A 14,834-nucleotide genomic window follows, 5' to 3' on the forward strand; every position below is an offset into this window, starting at 1 on the left:
TAAAACTTATCTTGTTTCAAATTTTTTGCTAGACTTGAGCAAATGTTTGAATGCTTACCCTAGCAAAATAGGGTGCAAAACAAAAATACCACTTTGTGTGTTCTTTTTTCAAATCTAATCATTGATACATATGTATTTGATGCAAATAAAACATCGATGTGGGATTATTTCAGTGGAAATAAGCCTAGGGTTGGATTATATGTGTTGGGCCGTTGATCCAATGGGTATTCGTTGTAATGGACAGAAATATGGGTAGGAGATGAAAATACAGGGGATTTACTTTATTAGTTTAATTAGAGTCCTTATTTGGGTCAGTTTCCTTTATTATTTCAGTTTCCTAGTCAGTTTATGTAACCTTATCAAACCTTTCCTTATTTGAGTTTGAGTCTGTTTTTTTATTCTTTATAAAAGTTTGTAAGGGCCTACAACCCTACACACGAATTTGAGTAATGAATTTGGCTTGTTGTGCCCTTGGTTCTATGGTGATTCAGTAGGCTCCCTGGTGGTGATTCCACCCCTACAGATCAAGTGGCAATTCCTGACTATATCTTTTCTATTTATTTTTTTTAATTTGTATTTTATTTCAATTTCAGTTCTAAAATCCAAAAAAGAATCGTATCTTTCCCCTCAAATTCTAGTTTCCTACTTCCACTTGGATTTCTCCAAATCTCTTGTTCTAAAATTGATCTCTGAATTCTGATTTCAGTTTTCTGCTCTACTATTACTTGAATTTTGGTGACGGATTAAAAAATCTGAACTTTCCAATTAAAACCTGAAATCGTACTGCAACTAAGATTCATACAATTTTCAGATTTAAGGTTCCATTTTGGAAATTTTGTTCCTACATGCTGTTATTGTTCAATCACTTATTATAACCTCAGTTGATCTCAGTTTAGATCCGTCATTTTGTCCATTGATTCTGCAGTTGTTGAGTTGTCCTTCCCCAAGTATGGTTACTCCACAAGTGTGAATCTGACAATCAGATTTTGATCACTTTGTAAGATCTTCTACACTAAATTCAGACCCTTTGACTTGATTATAGGATAAATCAGACTTATTGCTATTCTGCAATTAGTTTTCTTTTCAAATCTGATTTGTCCTTTTTTTCCTACTATCTTGTTGCAAGCTGATCTCCCACTAGATCTCCACTGATTCGGGATTAGCATTGCATTAATTGGTTCTATGGAAGAACTACAAAGGGTTGTTGATTATCTTCTTACTATTCGAGGAAGGTCAAAATTCAAATTAAAATTTTATCGTGCGGATCTGATTCAACATCACTTCAAAGCTCGTGAACGAGTTTTTTCAAGCCAGAGAGAGTTGATGCAGATAAAACACAGATGTGGGATTATTTTAGTGGAAATAAGCCTTGGGTTGGGTTATATATATGTTGGTCCAATGGATATCATTGCAATGGGCCACTTTAATGTGCCTAAAATATGGCTAGGAGGTAGGAGTATGGGATTTACTTCATTAGTTAAATTAGATTCCTTATTTGGGTCAATTCCTATTATGTTTCAGTTTCCTAATCCATTTATGTTACCTTATCAGTTCAGGACTAGTTTAGGCCTTTTAGTTTATGTTTTTTTTAAGTTTGAATTTGTTTTTTAGTCCATTCTATAATTATGTAAGGGGCTACACTCCTAAACACGAATTTGAGCAATGAATTTGGTTTGTTTCCCTTGGTTCTATGGTGATTAAGAATGCTACATGCTCTGGCGATTCAATGTAGAATAGAAATAAAAGAAAAGCTAGAAAAGATATGATCAGGAACCACTACCTGATTTGCAGGGTTGGAATCACCATCAATACCCAACCTTGGAATCACCACCAAGGAGAGCCCTATGGAATCACCACAGCAGGGAGCATTCTGAATCACCACATAACCAAGGGCAACAAGCCCATTTCATTACTTAAATTCGTGTCTAGGGCTGTAGCCCTTTACAAACTTATATAAAAGACTAAAAAAGACTCAAACTCAAGAAAGGAAAGGCCTAAACCAATCCTGAATTGATAAGGTAACATAAACTGACTAAAAAACTGAAACAATAAAGAAACTGAGCTGATGCAGATCCAAGCATCCGCAAAGAAGACAAGCTGCCCTAATCATAGGGCCTAGTGTTGGAGCCTTAGACTAGTTTTATACTTAGTTATTTTAGCCTTAGTTTTAATTTTCTGCATTCTATACTTGGTTTATTTATCAGCTAAAATGTAACTTAAATTGAACCGGTTCAGTTTTGGTTCAATTTAAGTGATTAATTCTTATTGGTTGCTAGTGTCTATTTCTTATTGGTAGACTAGGAATCTTTTGTTTTAAGTGTTTTAATTTCATCCCTCCATGATCTTTAGAGGGAGAGCTTTTAGATTTGTAATAGGATTGGGCCTTGGGCCATATTATTTACTAATGAAAACGTGGGAGGCTCCCCCACAGTTAGACTTAAAAAAAAATCGTTATCTATATTGCTGCCATTGCTGCTGCTGTTCAACTCTTTGAGAGTGTTCCTTGTGGGTAATATCAAGGAAGCCTTGTCAGTCATATCAAGATGGAAGGGATTGGTGGACTCCGATCGACTCCTTGCATCTGTTAAGATCGGGAGGTCTTGTTCAAGCTCATCTTCAAGCTGCCATTGAAGAACCTGCAATTCTAGGAAGTTATTTAATATTTTCAGTCATTCCCTTCTTCTTCTAATCCTCTACAGCCTACCCTAACATTCCCCGCTTTTTTTTATTTGAATCTCTTAAACCCTGATTCAATCACAGCCTTAACCATCAAAACTCGTCCATAATTCAATCACAACATCCTCTCACCTCACCCTACACTCAATCCAGGTTGCTGCCCCAACACATCAACCAAACCCTAATCCCTTCTCATCTCCATTAAACCTAAAAACCCTAAAAGCTGCCCAGAATAATCCAGCCATGGAAACCTGTCCAAATTACAGCCGAACCTCACTGATATCCCTTTTCCTATTTTCCAAAACCCAAAACCCTAACCCTAATTTTTAGATTTTTAAATCTTCACTCAAACCTCACCCAACCTACATCATTAGGCTTCTAAAAACCTGCCTAACTTTACTAAATAAGATCCCACCCCATTACCCTAAGCCTAACCCTAATTCTGCCCTAATCGGCCAACTGATTTAGGAAGGTCCTGGTCATCCTAGTAGACCTATCCTCTATCTAGGACTACATTATGAGCCATATAAGAACTCTAATTAACTAATGAAGCAAATCTCATATTCCTACCTCTTACCCATATTTAGGCCCATTAAAGTGGTCCATTACAATGACTATCCATTGGACAATGGCCCAACACATATATAACCCAACCCATGCCTATCCACTAAAATAAGCCCACATCTATGTTTTATCTGCATCAACTCTTCCCGGCTTGAAAAAACTCATCCACGAGTTTTGAAGTGACATCAAATCAGAGCTGCACGATCAACTTTTAATTTGAAGTTGAATTTTGACCTCGAACAGTATGACAATAATCAGCAACCCTTTATAGTCCTTAGTCCTTACATAGCTCTGATACGAATTAATGCAATGTTAATGCAAAACCAGTGGAGTTCCGGAAGGGAATCAACTTGTGATAGATCGCAGATTTAAAAAGGACAAACCAAATTCGAAAAGAAAACTAATAACAGACTAGCAGTAGGTCTACTTTGGCCAATAATGAAGTCTAAGGGTCTGAATTCAGTGTAGAAGATTTCTGCAAAGTGCGATCAAAATCTGATCCTCAGATTCACACTTGTGAAGTAATCCTACTTGGAGATGGACAACTCGACAACTGTGAAATCGATGGACAGAATTAGGGCTCTAAAGAGAGATCAACTAAGGCTCTAATAACTGATTGAATAGTAATCGCTATAGAAACAGTATTTCAAAAACAGAACCAGAAAGCTGAAAATTGTATGAATCCTAGTTGCAGTAGGATTTCAGGTTTTAATTAGAAAGTTCGGATTTTGAAACCATTACAAGATTCAGAAATAATAGCAGAACAGAGAACTGGAACAGAATACAGACATCAATTTCAAAACAAGAGATTTGGAGAAATACAAGTTGAAGTAGGAAACTAGAATACGATGGGAAAGATAGGAATTTTTTTTTGGATTTTAAATTTGAAAATGAAATAGAATAAAAATAAAAGAAAAGATAAAAAAGATATAAGCAGGAATCACCACCTAATCTGTAGGGCTGGAATCACCAACAATACCCAACCTTGGACCTTTCATTTTTTGAGGGTGGGCTTTGGTGCAACGGTAAAGGTTGCTCCATTGTGACCAAGTGGTCACTGGTTCGAGTCTGGAAACAGCTTCTCTGTGAAAACAGGGGCAAGACTGCATACATTCTCTTCCCAGACCCTGCAGTGGCGGGAGCCTTGTGCACTGGGTATGTCCTTTTAGTCTGTTTTTTAGTTTTTATTTAAGTTTGTAAGGGGCTACAGCACTGCACATGAATTTGAGTAACGAATTACGCACCTAGGAGAGCAGCGCGCTTTGGGATGCGGAGGAGCTATTATCGCCCAGCTCCCTAACCTAATGGAGCACCGGGTTCAGACCACAGGGAACCGTAGCATGGGGGGACATCTAATCCTTTTGCCACCACAAGGCTGGCTAATCGTTCGCCGCAGGAGCAAGGGAACTCCCCAGGTTCTGGAAGGCACATGAGTCCAACGCAATATCCAACCTTTCGTTTTTTGAGTTATAGTCTGTTTTTTAGTTTTTTATATAAGTTTGTAAGGGGCTACAGCGCTGTACATGAATTTGAGTAACGAATTTAGCTTGTTGCCCTTTGTTCTATGATGATTCAGAATGCTCCCTGCTGTGGTGATTCAGTAGGCTACCTGGTGGTGATTCCAGCCCTACAGATCAGGTGGTGATTCCTGATCATATCTTTTCTGTCTTTTCTTTTATTTTATTCTATTTCAGTTTCAGATTTAAAATTTTTTATAAAAAAAAAAAAAAACATATCTTTCTCATCGAATTCTTGTTTCCTACTTCAAGAGTTTGGAGACCCTTTGACTTGATTATTAGCACTGCATTAATTTATTTATGCATAAATAAGATTCCCCTTTATTCACCCAAAAAAAAAGATTCCCCTATAGCCTTTTGTTCGGACACCCAAGGAACAGACTTATTGTTGGGACGGCGCCTGCCTGTGATGCTTGAAGCACCCCGTCGTTTTTTCCGGCCATCCTGGCCGGCCTGATTGTCCCTCCCCTCTTCTGTCTCTCCCGGTGCAATGCCGGCCTCTTCTCACAGCCCTGATCCTCCTTCTCCATTGCCCAATCCCTCCTCCACCCCTGCTCCTCAACCCTCCTCTTCTGCCCCCTGGTCTTCCCTTTGCAATCCTGCTTCTGCCCCATCGCCTGATGGACTACCCCTTCATTTCATTGCTCCTACTATGGATGGCTCGACTAAGGCAGCCCTCTACCCTTCTGAAGTCCTGGAATTTGAAGCTAAGCTCTGGGAGAACAGCCTAGTTGGAAACTTTCTGGGCTCTCGCCCTCCATTCCCGATTGTCAAAGCTTCTCTCTCCAAACAGTGGAGACCTCAGGCTTCTTTAGATGTCTCTCTCTTGGATAATAGCTTCTTCCTATTCAAATTCTCCTCGGCTTCCGACAAGGTTCGTGTCTTAGAAGGAGGGCCCTGGCTTGTTGGAAAAAAGCCTATCTTCCTCAAGCAGTGGCATCGGCAATTGCAGGCTTGCAGCTCAGGCGCACTGATCTTTCTTCGATTCCTTTATGGATTACCCTGCCGGACCTTCCCCTTCACTACTGGTGTACGGATGGCCTGAGCTCTTTGGGCTCTGTTCTGGGAAAGCCCCTATTCACTGATGTGAGGACCAGGCGAAAAGATAGGCTGGCCTTTGCTCGTCTCTATGTGGAAGTCTCTGCGCAAGAAGCCCTACCCACTTTCATCAAGGTCGTTGAAGGAGATGACTTCTCTTTCGAGCAAGAAATCCATTATGACTGGAAGCCTCCTCACTGCACTGTTTGCAAAATCTTCGGACATGATTCCAGCCTCTGCTCCCCGAAGGCCCTTGTCCCTGAAGACCCTTCTCCCCTTGCTGATGACTCTGTCGAAGGGATTTCTCCGGCTGCTGGTGAAGACCAGAGGACTTCTACTCATCTGCGACAACGCTATCGTGGTCGGAGAAGACACAGATCTCGCTTTCAGAACCCCATTCCGGCTTCTAAGCCGCAGCCGGCAAGCAACAAGTCCTCATTGTGGGCTTCAAGGATTGTTCCTCTGGCTCAGAATAGGTTCAGGCTTCAGGCTGACCACGATGTTGACGCTGCAGGTGCTTTTTCGGCAGGAGACGATGTTGATGACGCGGCTATCGTCGCCTGCCCTGAAAAACTCCATTTCGATGTTTTGCCGCGCAGCAGATCCAGGCTGTCGGAAGATCCTACTACTGATCTTACCATTTCAAGCTCTGGTGACACTGCTACTCTGGGATTACCCACTTTGCTCCCGATGGTTTCAGCTCCTACGATACTGCCTCGGGCCTCTTGCCTTCAAGGTTTATTGGAAATTAACTCGTCGTCTGGCTTTTTAGAGAAGTCAAGCCTAGGACCCACTACTATGGACGGTTCCACCTCTTCGACTGTGGCCCACTCGGGGGTTCTTTTGCCTGGCCTAGAACAGCCCATCTTGGGCCAGCTGGGCCCTGTCCCTCTTATCCACTTAAATCCTGGTTCTCTTAACCCTTCCGGGTCGGGCCAACATCTGTTTCCTGCACATGCTCTTAACCCGAATGACCCATCTTCTTCACCTGATCCTTCTGCTGTTAGCTTTCGGTTTCCCTGCAACCTGAACCAGAGTTCTTCTCGCCATAGCTCTTACAGCCGATGGCACCGAAGTGAAACTAGGTCTCGCTCAGTCATGACTCGACTCCTGGAGTCTCCGCTGCCCCTCCTCCCTCTTTCTCAATGATCAGCGGCTTCCTTTGGAATACTCAAGGCCTAAACTCTGCCTCGAAACAAGCTTCTATTCGCTCAAAGATTCGTTCTTCTCATGCTGTTTTCTGCTGCCTCCTTGAAACTCATATCAAACAGCCAAATGCCGATAAAATCCTCAAGTCTTTAGCCCCTAGCTGGTCCTTCTTATCTAATTACTCCTCCCACCCAAATGGCCGTATTTGGGTCATCTAGGATCCTCGAAAAATCTCCATTTCTTTTCTGTCCTCTTCCTCCCAATTCATTCACCTCTGTTTTTCGGACTGCCTAGGCCAGGCTTCTTTCTTTTTTTCTGTCATCTATGCTCACAACTGTCCCATTCAAAGGTCTCTTCTTTGGACTGATCTGCGTGCCATTGCCAGCTATATTGGGCCTCTTCCATGGGGCTTGGGGGGTGACTTCAATGTCATCAGATTCTCCTCTGAGAAACAGGGTAGTAACCAGCTTGATTTGGAAGCTATGGAAAATTTCAATGATAGTCTCGATGATATAGGAGTCAATGATCTCCGTTGGACTGGTTTCCCCCTTACTTGGTGCAACAAAAGGGCTGGTATCCATCGTATCTCTTACAAGCTTCACAGGATTTTAGTTAATGAGGCTTGGCTCACTTCCTTCCCCTCTTCCCTTGCCACCTTTGAGAGCCCTGATATCTCGGATCATTCTCCTATAGCCCTTGTCATTCAGCCTTACACTTCTTTTGGCCCAAAGCCCTTCAAGTATTTTGATATGTGGCCCTCCCACCCTACCTTCTTGCCCACGGTTTTGGAGGCTTGGGCCAAGCCTGTTTTCGCCTTCACTTCTCCCCTTGTTGCATTCTCTAGAAAGCTTCGCAATGTCAAGGAGGCCCTCAAGAGCTGGAACAAGAATACCTTCGGTGACATCTCCCTTCAAGTTGCTGATTGCAAAGAGAGACTTCTCTCTATTCAGGTGTAGCTGCAGTCAGATATGCTCAATACTTCCCTTGCTGAATCTGAGAAAGAGCTTACTGCTGAGCTTTCTACTTTGCTCTCTAGGGAAGAGAGCTTCCTCAAGCAGTAATCAAGAATCAAATGGCTTGATTTGGGTGACTCTAACACGGCTTACTTCCATCGCTCAGTCAAGGCCAATGTCAATGCAAACTCCATCACCCAGCTCACTTCCACTGATGGCTCTATAGCTACCACTGTGAAAGACATTAAGGAGTTGGCTGTTCAGCACTTCAAAGGTATCTTCAATGCTCCCTTGATGGATTATGTTCCCCTGCAAAGTCAGCTACTTAACAAGTTCATCCCTACTAGTCACATGGATATCTTGAGCTCTATTCCTAAAGAAGAGGAGATTTTGGAAGCCATTCACTCCTCAAAGGTGTCTGGAGTTCCAGGGCCAGATGGTTTCAGCATGGGATTTTTTCTTGCTTCTTGGGATATCATTAAGGTGGACCTCATTGCTGCCATTGTGAGCTTCTTCTTTAATCCCAGTCAGATCAAGGGAGTTAATCATACTTTCCTGTGCCTTATCCCTAAAAAGGAAGGTGCGACCTTGATGAACGACTTCAGGCCCATTGCCCTTTGCAATATTATCTACAAATTTATTGCAAAGATCCTTGCCAGAAGACTCAAGAGTGTGGTGGATTTACTAGTCAGTGACAACCAATCAGCTTTTATCCCAGGCAGGAACATCTCTGACAATATTCTTTTGTGCAATGATATAGTTAGAGGGTTTGACAGGAAGAATCATTCGCCCTCTATCCCATTAAAGATTGACATTCACAAGGCTTTTGACTCTCTCAGGTGAGATTATATTTCTCAAGTTATGCTCAAGATGGGCTTCCCTATGCCTTTTGTCCACTGGATAAGTCACTGCATCTCCTCTCCTATGTTCTCAATCCTTGTCCATGGCAGTCCGGCTGGTTACTTTGGTGCTACTGTGGGAATCCGTCAGGGATGCCCTTTATCCCCTTACTTGTTCACCTTGGCCCTGGAAGTCCTCTCTACGCAAATTCAGTCCTGTACTGACTAGTAGCTCATTACTCCAATGCCCAAGTGCAAAACTTTAAAGCTTACCCACCTTGCATTTGCAGATGACTTGATGATATTTTCCAAGGCTTCCATAGCCTCCCTCGAGTGTATCTTGCTCTGCTTGCAGCAATTTCATCAGATATCGGGCCTTCGCATCAACCCTTCCAAGTCCCTCATCTTCTTTGTTGGTATTCCAGGCCCGGACAAAAGTGAGTTTTTAGAGAGATCAGGGTTCCATGAGGGCCAACTGCCTGTCAAGTATCTGGGGCTTCCTTTGATTCCAGCCAGGCTCTCTGCTCATCATTGTACTCCCATGTTGGACCTTATAAGGAAAAGACTTCAGTTATGGAAAGCCAAGCTTCTCTCCTATGCAAGCAGGCTGGTCCTCATCAGATCTGTCCTAGGAGCTTCTTACATCTACTGGTCCGGTATTTATGGGCCACCGCAAGCTATCATCAAGTCCTTGGAGTCTCTGCTAGCTGCTTACCTCTTGAAAGGAGCTGATACTCCAAGATTTCTCCACCCCCTTAGATGGGCTTCAGTTTGCCTCCCAAAAAAGGAGGGTGGCCTGGGCATCAGAAGAATCAAGGAAGTCAACTTGGCTGGTATTATCAAGCTCATCTGGAAGATTGCTTCAAAGAAAAAGAGCATTTGGGTCGACTGGGTTTACTCGGGTCTTCTTCGACAAGACTCTATCTGGACTGCTTCTGTCTCCTCTGATGCTTCTTGGGTTTGGCGTAAGATCCTCGAGACTCGTCATCTTGTTCAAAGTCACATTCTCAACCACATTGGAGATGGTCTCTCCACTTCTCTTTGGTTGGATAATTGGCACCCCAAGGGTATTTTACTTCACCTTGTTACTCCATGGACGATCTATGCAACCGGTCTCCATAGGCAGGCTCTTGTTGCTGACATCATCCGCCTGAATGACTGCCCCCCCCCAACCTCTTCCATACCGCTAGCCCTTATTTGGAATGATCTTCAGTCCATCAGCAGAAGACTGCCTTCTAGGGGAGATTGTGTCTCATGGACTGCAAACAACTCTCACATTTTCTCTTCTAAGGGAGCTTGGAATCTTATCCGGCACAAAGGTCTGACTGCTATCTGGAGGAAGCTGCTTGGGTTCAAGCATCACATCCCTCGGCACTGCTTCACTGCTTGGAGAGTTTTCTCCGATTGTCTTCCTACGCAAGCTTTCCTTCGCAGGTGCTAGATCCATGTTTCCAATACCTGTTGTCTTTGTTGGAGCAATCTTGAAGACACGGATCATCTTTTCTTTGATTGTCCTACCTCCAAGGCCATATGGAAAGGCATCCTGTCCAAGTGTTGGCCTTCCCCTAGAAGGATCCTCAACTTCTCTAGAGAATGGATTTGGGTTGATATGACTTTTGGTGGATCCTCTATCTGTGACACTGTGGGAAAGATGGCCTTCTGTGCTGCCCTTAACCATGTTTGGATGGAGCGGAATATTAGAAAATGGACCTCCAATTCTCGTTCCTATCAACAGATTTGGGATTCTATTTCTTTTGAAATCTCTTCCAAATTACTGTCTGCCCCCCCCCCTCCTTTTGTTCGGACACCCCAAGGAACAGACTTATTGTTGTCTCCTGGGGTCTTTCAAATGTCTCTTTTTCAGCTTCAGCTCCTTCTAGCTGAAGTGTTCTTAGCCGTGGGCTTTTGTTTTTCCCCCTATGGGAGCCCCTCTTTCCTCAGTTCATGAATTCTTTTATTCACCCAAAAAAAAAAGATTCCCCTATAGGTTTGATAGTGTTGACTCGTTTCAGCCTAACATATCTCATCATTTGGTGTCAGTCTATTAGAGCCATGGCCGAAAGTGATCCACATTCCTCCCAGCCCCTCATGATGATGACAAGCTTAACCACCTCATAGAACTGATAACTTACTCTATGTGTTGCAAACGTAAAACATCAGCATATTTTAATCTTCAGTCTTTGATTTCAAAAGATCTAACCTTTAGCTTGTATTGAGATTTTGATATGATGTTCCTCCCCTTTTCTGCTCCCTTTGATCCTAGTCTGAAGTCCATCAGACTGCTGGATTGCAAGTTATATTAAATCTCCTTTAGTTGCTATTTTCTGTTTTCCCTACTTTCTAGTTTCTGTTTATTTCTCTTAATACCCCCCATTGGATGTACCTGAAATTTTGAGCATATAACCAAATCAACAGGACCTTTGACTGTAATTTCAGCCCCCCATCCATTAGCTTGATTACAGTTATTATTACTTCTACATCTATCCACAGATTCTGTTGAGTTAAGCCCCTTCCCAGATTTTGCAGTAGTGGGAGCCTCGGGCACTGGGTACACCTTTTTTATTCTGTCCACAGATTCTGTTGAGTTTTGGTCACTGCAATTCTGGTTTTCTATTAGGTTTGATAGTGTTGACTCGTTTCAGCCTACCATACCTCATCATTTGGTATCAGAGCCTAACATTGCCAGTTCTAGGCCTCATTAAGATGTATATGAGTACTCTACAGCAACTAATTTTTCAAGGACTCTACGGGAACGTCAAAGAATAATAGTACAGACAACTCCTCAGGTATTCTATAACTGGTAATGTTGTTTAGAGGATTACTTTGATTGGTTTAGATTGACAGAGCCCCGAAAGTTGAAACTTGCTCGTGCTAAGCTGATTGGACCCGCTTGGGAGTTGGGAATGGTGGAGGAACCAAGAAAGGAGGATGCAAAACCTTGATGCTTCCATCACTACTTGGGGAGAGATAAAGGAAGCTTTGAAAGAAAAATATTTTCCCCCAACTTTTAAGCCCCAGTTGCATGACAAGCTGAGCTCTCTTCGACAAGGTATCATGCCTGTAGTAGAATATATGGATCAATGACGCCCTCATGTTACATATGTTGAGGAGGACGATGACTAACTGCCATCCCGATTCAAATTGGCATTAAGGCCGGACATTCGGGATAGAATTGGAGTTGCTGACATATATGACTTGCATGATTGTTTTCAGAAAGCACTCCGAGCAGAGAACTTGTTGAAGGCTTCGACGAGACGGTTTGGTTCTCAAGCCAGGGAGAGTAGAAGGGACCTGACAACTGATAGGCCTACGGATCGACCAACACCTATTACTATCTCCGCACATACCAACAACAAATGGAAAGCACCTACGGATGGTATCCACAGAACGCAATGTTGCCATTGTCAGGAGTTTGGACATGTCGCAAAATTCTTCCCTTTGCAACTACAATTGAATGTTGTGATTACTGATACTACTGAGGAGGATAATGAAGTGGAAGTGACCAAGCCATATCCACTTGTTGATGATGCTTACTATTGTGGCAAGAAGCCAAGAACACTCAAGGTGTCAATCTTATATGTCTTCACACTATCACTGACACAGATGAAGAGGGCGACAGAGCAGAAGACAAAGAACTTGGTACTATCACAGAGATTGAGACAGAGATTGACACCACAGTCAGAGATTCCTACAGAAATACACATCTCAGTTGAAGCTGAACCCAAGGTGGAGCACGTTGAGTTTATTCCACCCAAGTTTTTGAGGAGAGGGGACCACGCCTTGAGGATTACACCCCTACCTATTGTGAGATACCGGAGCACTTGTATGGGCTGAAGTTCGATAACTATCATACAGAGTTGATCCCTCGACTCGATAAAACTCGAGGTCGAGTTTTTTCAAGCTGGGTAGATCTGAAGCAGCTCAAGGAAGAGTACTGCGCACATGTTACTGTTCACGTGGTACTTGTCACATAAACAGTGATACTGCTCGCATATGTCTATCATTGTATGCTTCAGTTTTGGGACATATGACAGCTGGCATGGTTGAGAGATGCTGCCAATATTCTGTAGGATATTATATCTTAGTTTCTATTTCAATAGTCATTTTCTTGTATTGCTATTGAGTCAATAGCTAGAGTTTCTATTGTCATTAAGTTTCAATTTTGATGTCAATTACTATTTTTTTAGTTAGCTTGGCAGCAAAGCATTCTCTCCACACTATTGGGAGTTGCAAACTTTGTGATATGATGATTTGAAGATTATAAATAAAGAGGAAGGGCTCCCTATGACCATGATTTTGGTTGAGACAATATATGCTCTTTGAGTATGGTTCACAGCAGTTTTCCAGCAACCAACCTTCACTGACGTGGATTTTTATTCAGGTAATATCAGAACTTATTTTAATGCTTGATTAATTGACTGTTACTGTTCTACAATCTCCTCATCAGTTCTGAAGTTTTCCAGCCTAGTTTAGTGTCTGTGATAGGTGTTTTAGACAGCAGCATATTTTAATCTTCAGTCTTTGATTTCAGAAAATCTTACCGTCAGATTGTACTGCGATTTTGATATGTTGCTCTTCCCCTTTTCTGCTCCCTTCGATCCTAGTCTGCAGTCCATCAGACTGCTGGATTGCACGTTATATTAAATCTCCTTTAGTTTCTAATTTCTATTTTCCCTACTTTCTAATTTTTGTTTCTATTTATTTCTCCCAATGCCTAAATCGGATGAACCTGAAATTTTGAGCACGTAACCAACCTGAGTTTTGGTCACTGCAATTCTGGTTTTCTATTAAGTTCGATAGTGTTCATTCATTTCAGCTTACCATACCTCATCAGTTTCATTGCAAATTCTTAGTATTTCCCTTTTGTTCCTAATTTTCCAAAATTTTACCGAATTACGACCATTTCGACAGAATTCACACATTTCGACAAAATATTTGGGTTTGACAGGTCAAAATGACCTATCTTGTCAAAATCTCAAACCTTGATAGAAACCAAGCAAATATTGATGTATAATCACTTTCAACAATGTAACATAACACTCGCAACAAGTTATCATAACAATATATAAAAGCCTTTGACCCACCACACTGCTATTCAGAAAAAGTCGATGATATTCAGATTCTTCAGAAAGCATGAACAAACTCTGTGTTGCTGGCTACATTACTTGACATATTAACTATGATGATATTGCAGCAGCATCAAGAAATTTTAGCCATTCATGAGATTCAAAAAGAAGACAAGCATTAGCACTTAAGGTTGAAGGATGTGAATCGGTGGTGAGCTAGATAGCTAACCTGATCATACCACACAGCAGAAAAAAGTATCTAGAGGTATTTATATAAATACACCAGATGAGTACATGTAACCACTGAAATGCCCTGAGACACTTTTTCCGCTCATGAAATTGATGGGGTCAAATCACTCGCTGGTGAGACAGTCTTTTTCCAAGTTTGAATAATATGAGCATTCAAAACTTACTACAATGCATTACATCAAATAATAAAATTAATCTACGAGCACAAGAATCAGAAGAGAAGGCAAGCAATTAGGGTGTGCATACCGTGAAACAGCTAATTCTTGGAGAAACACCAGGAGGCAATTCACTTTGATCAGCATAAAATGCTTCAAGGTGGAATGTATGAGTTCGATGAAATGAAAGCATTTTAATACTTGGAATGGATTGCCCTTTTGGAAATAATATGCTATTTGATAATGTGTAAATGGGACCTTCATCTGATGAGAATCCAATCGAAAAAGGAAACGAATCTTGCACCTGCCAACAAAAATTTGTGACACATGTATAAGCACCAATGCGCCATACGTACTACATCTATGGGTGCTTGCATGTGTGAAAATCATCCAGAAAAAAAAACAAAACAAAAACTGGCATGTATGAGTCGCAGTCAGTTGAATCTGCAATCTAACGACAGGTAGGCCTTCCACCATACAAATAACAAAATCAACCACAAATAGAACAACTTCATCCACCATTCTCCATGATGAAAAAGTAGAAAAGAAAAAAGAAAGGAAGAGTCATAAACCCATGATCATCATAGAAAGAGAAAGTCTAGTAGTTTGGTCAAGGTGGTCAGACATT

General features: G+C 41.9%; 1 protein-coding gene across 2 annotated transcripts in view; it reads right to left on the reverse strand.

Annotated features, from left to right (window-relative positions):
- LOC122642488 (heat shock 70 kDa protein 16) overlaps positions 1–14,834 on the reverse strand; it is a 56,890-nt gene that overhangs the window by 9,562 nt on the left and 32,494 nt on the right. For both annotated transcript variants that reach the window (XM_043835986.1, XM_043835985.1), the window contains exon 3: positions 14,298–14,510. In XM_043835986.1, the coding sequence (XP_043691921.1) occupies positions 14,298–14,510 (213 nt within the window). The remainder of the gene's footprint in view (positions 1–14,297; positions 14,511–14,834) is intronic.

The sequence above is a fragment of the Telopea speciosissima genome, chromosome 10, assembly GCF_018873765.1.
Source record: "Telopea speciosissima isolate NSW1024214 ecotype Mountain lineage chromosome 10, Tspe_v1, whole genome shotgun sequence".
NCBI classification, from domain to species: domain Eukaryota; kingdom Viridiplantae; phylum Streptophyta; class Magnoliopsida; order Proteales; family Proteaceae; genus Telopea; species Telopea speciosissima.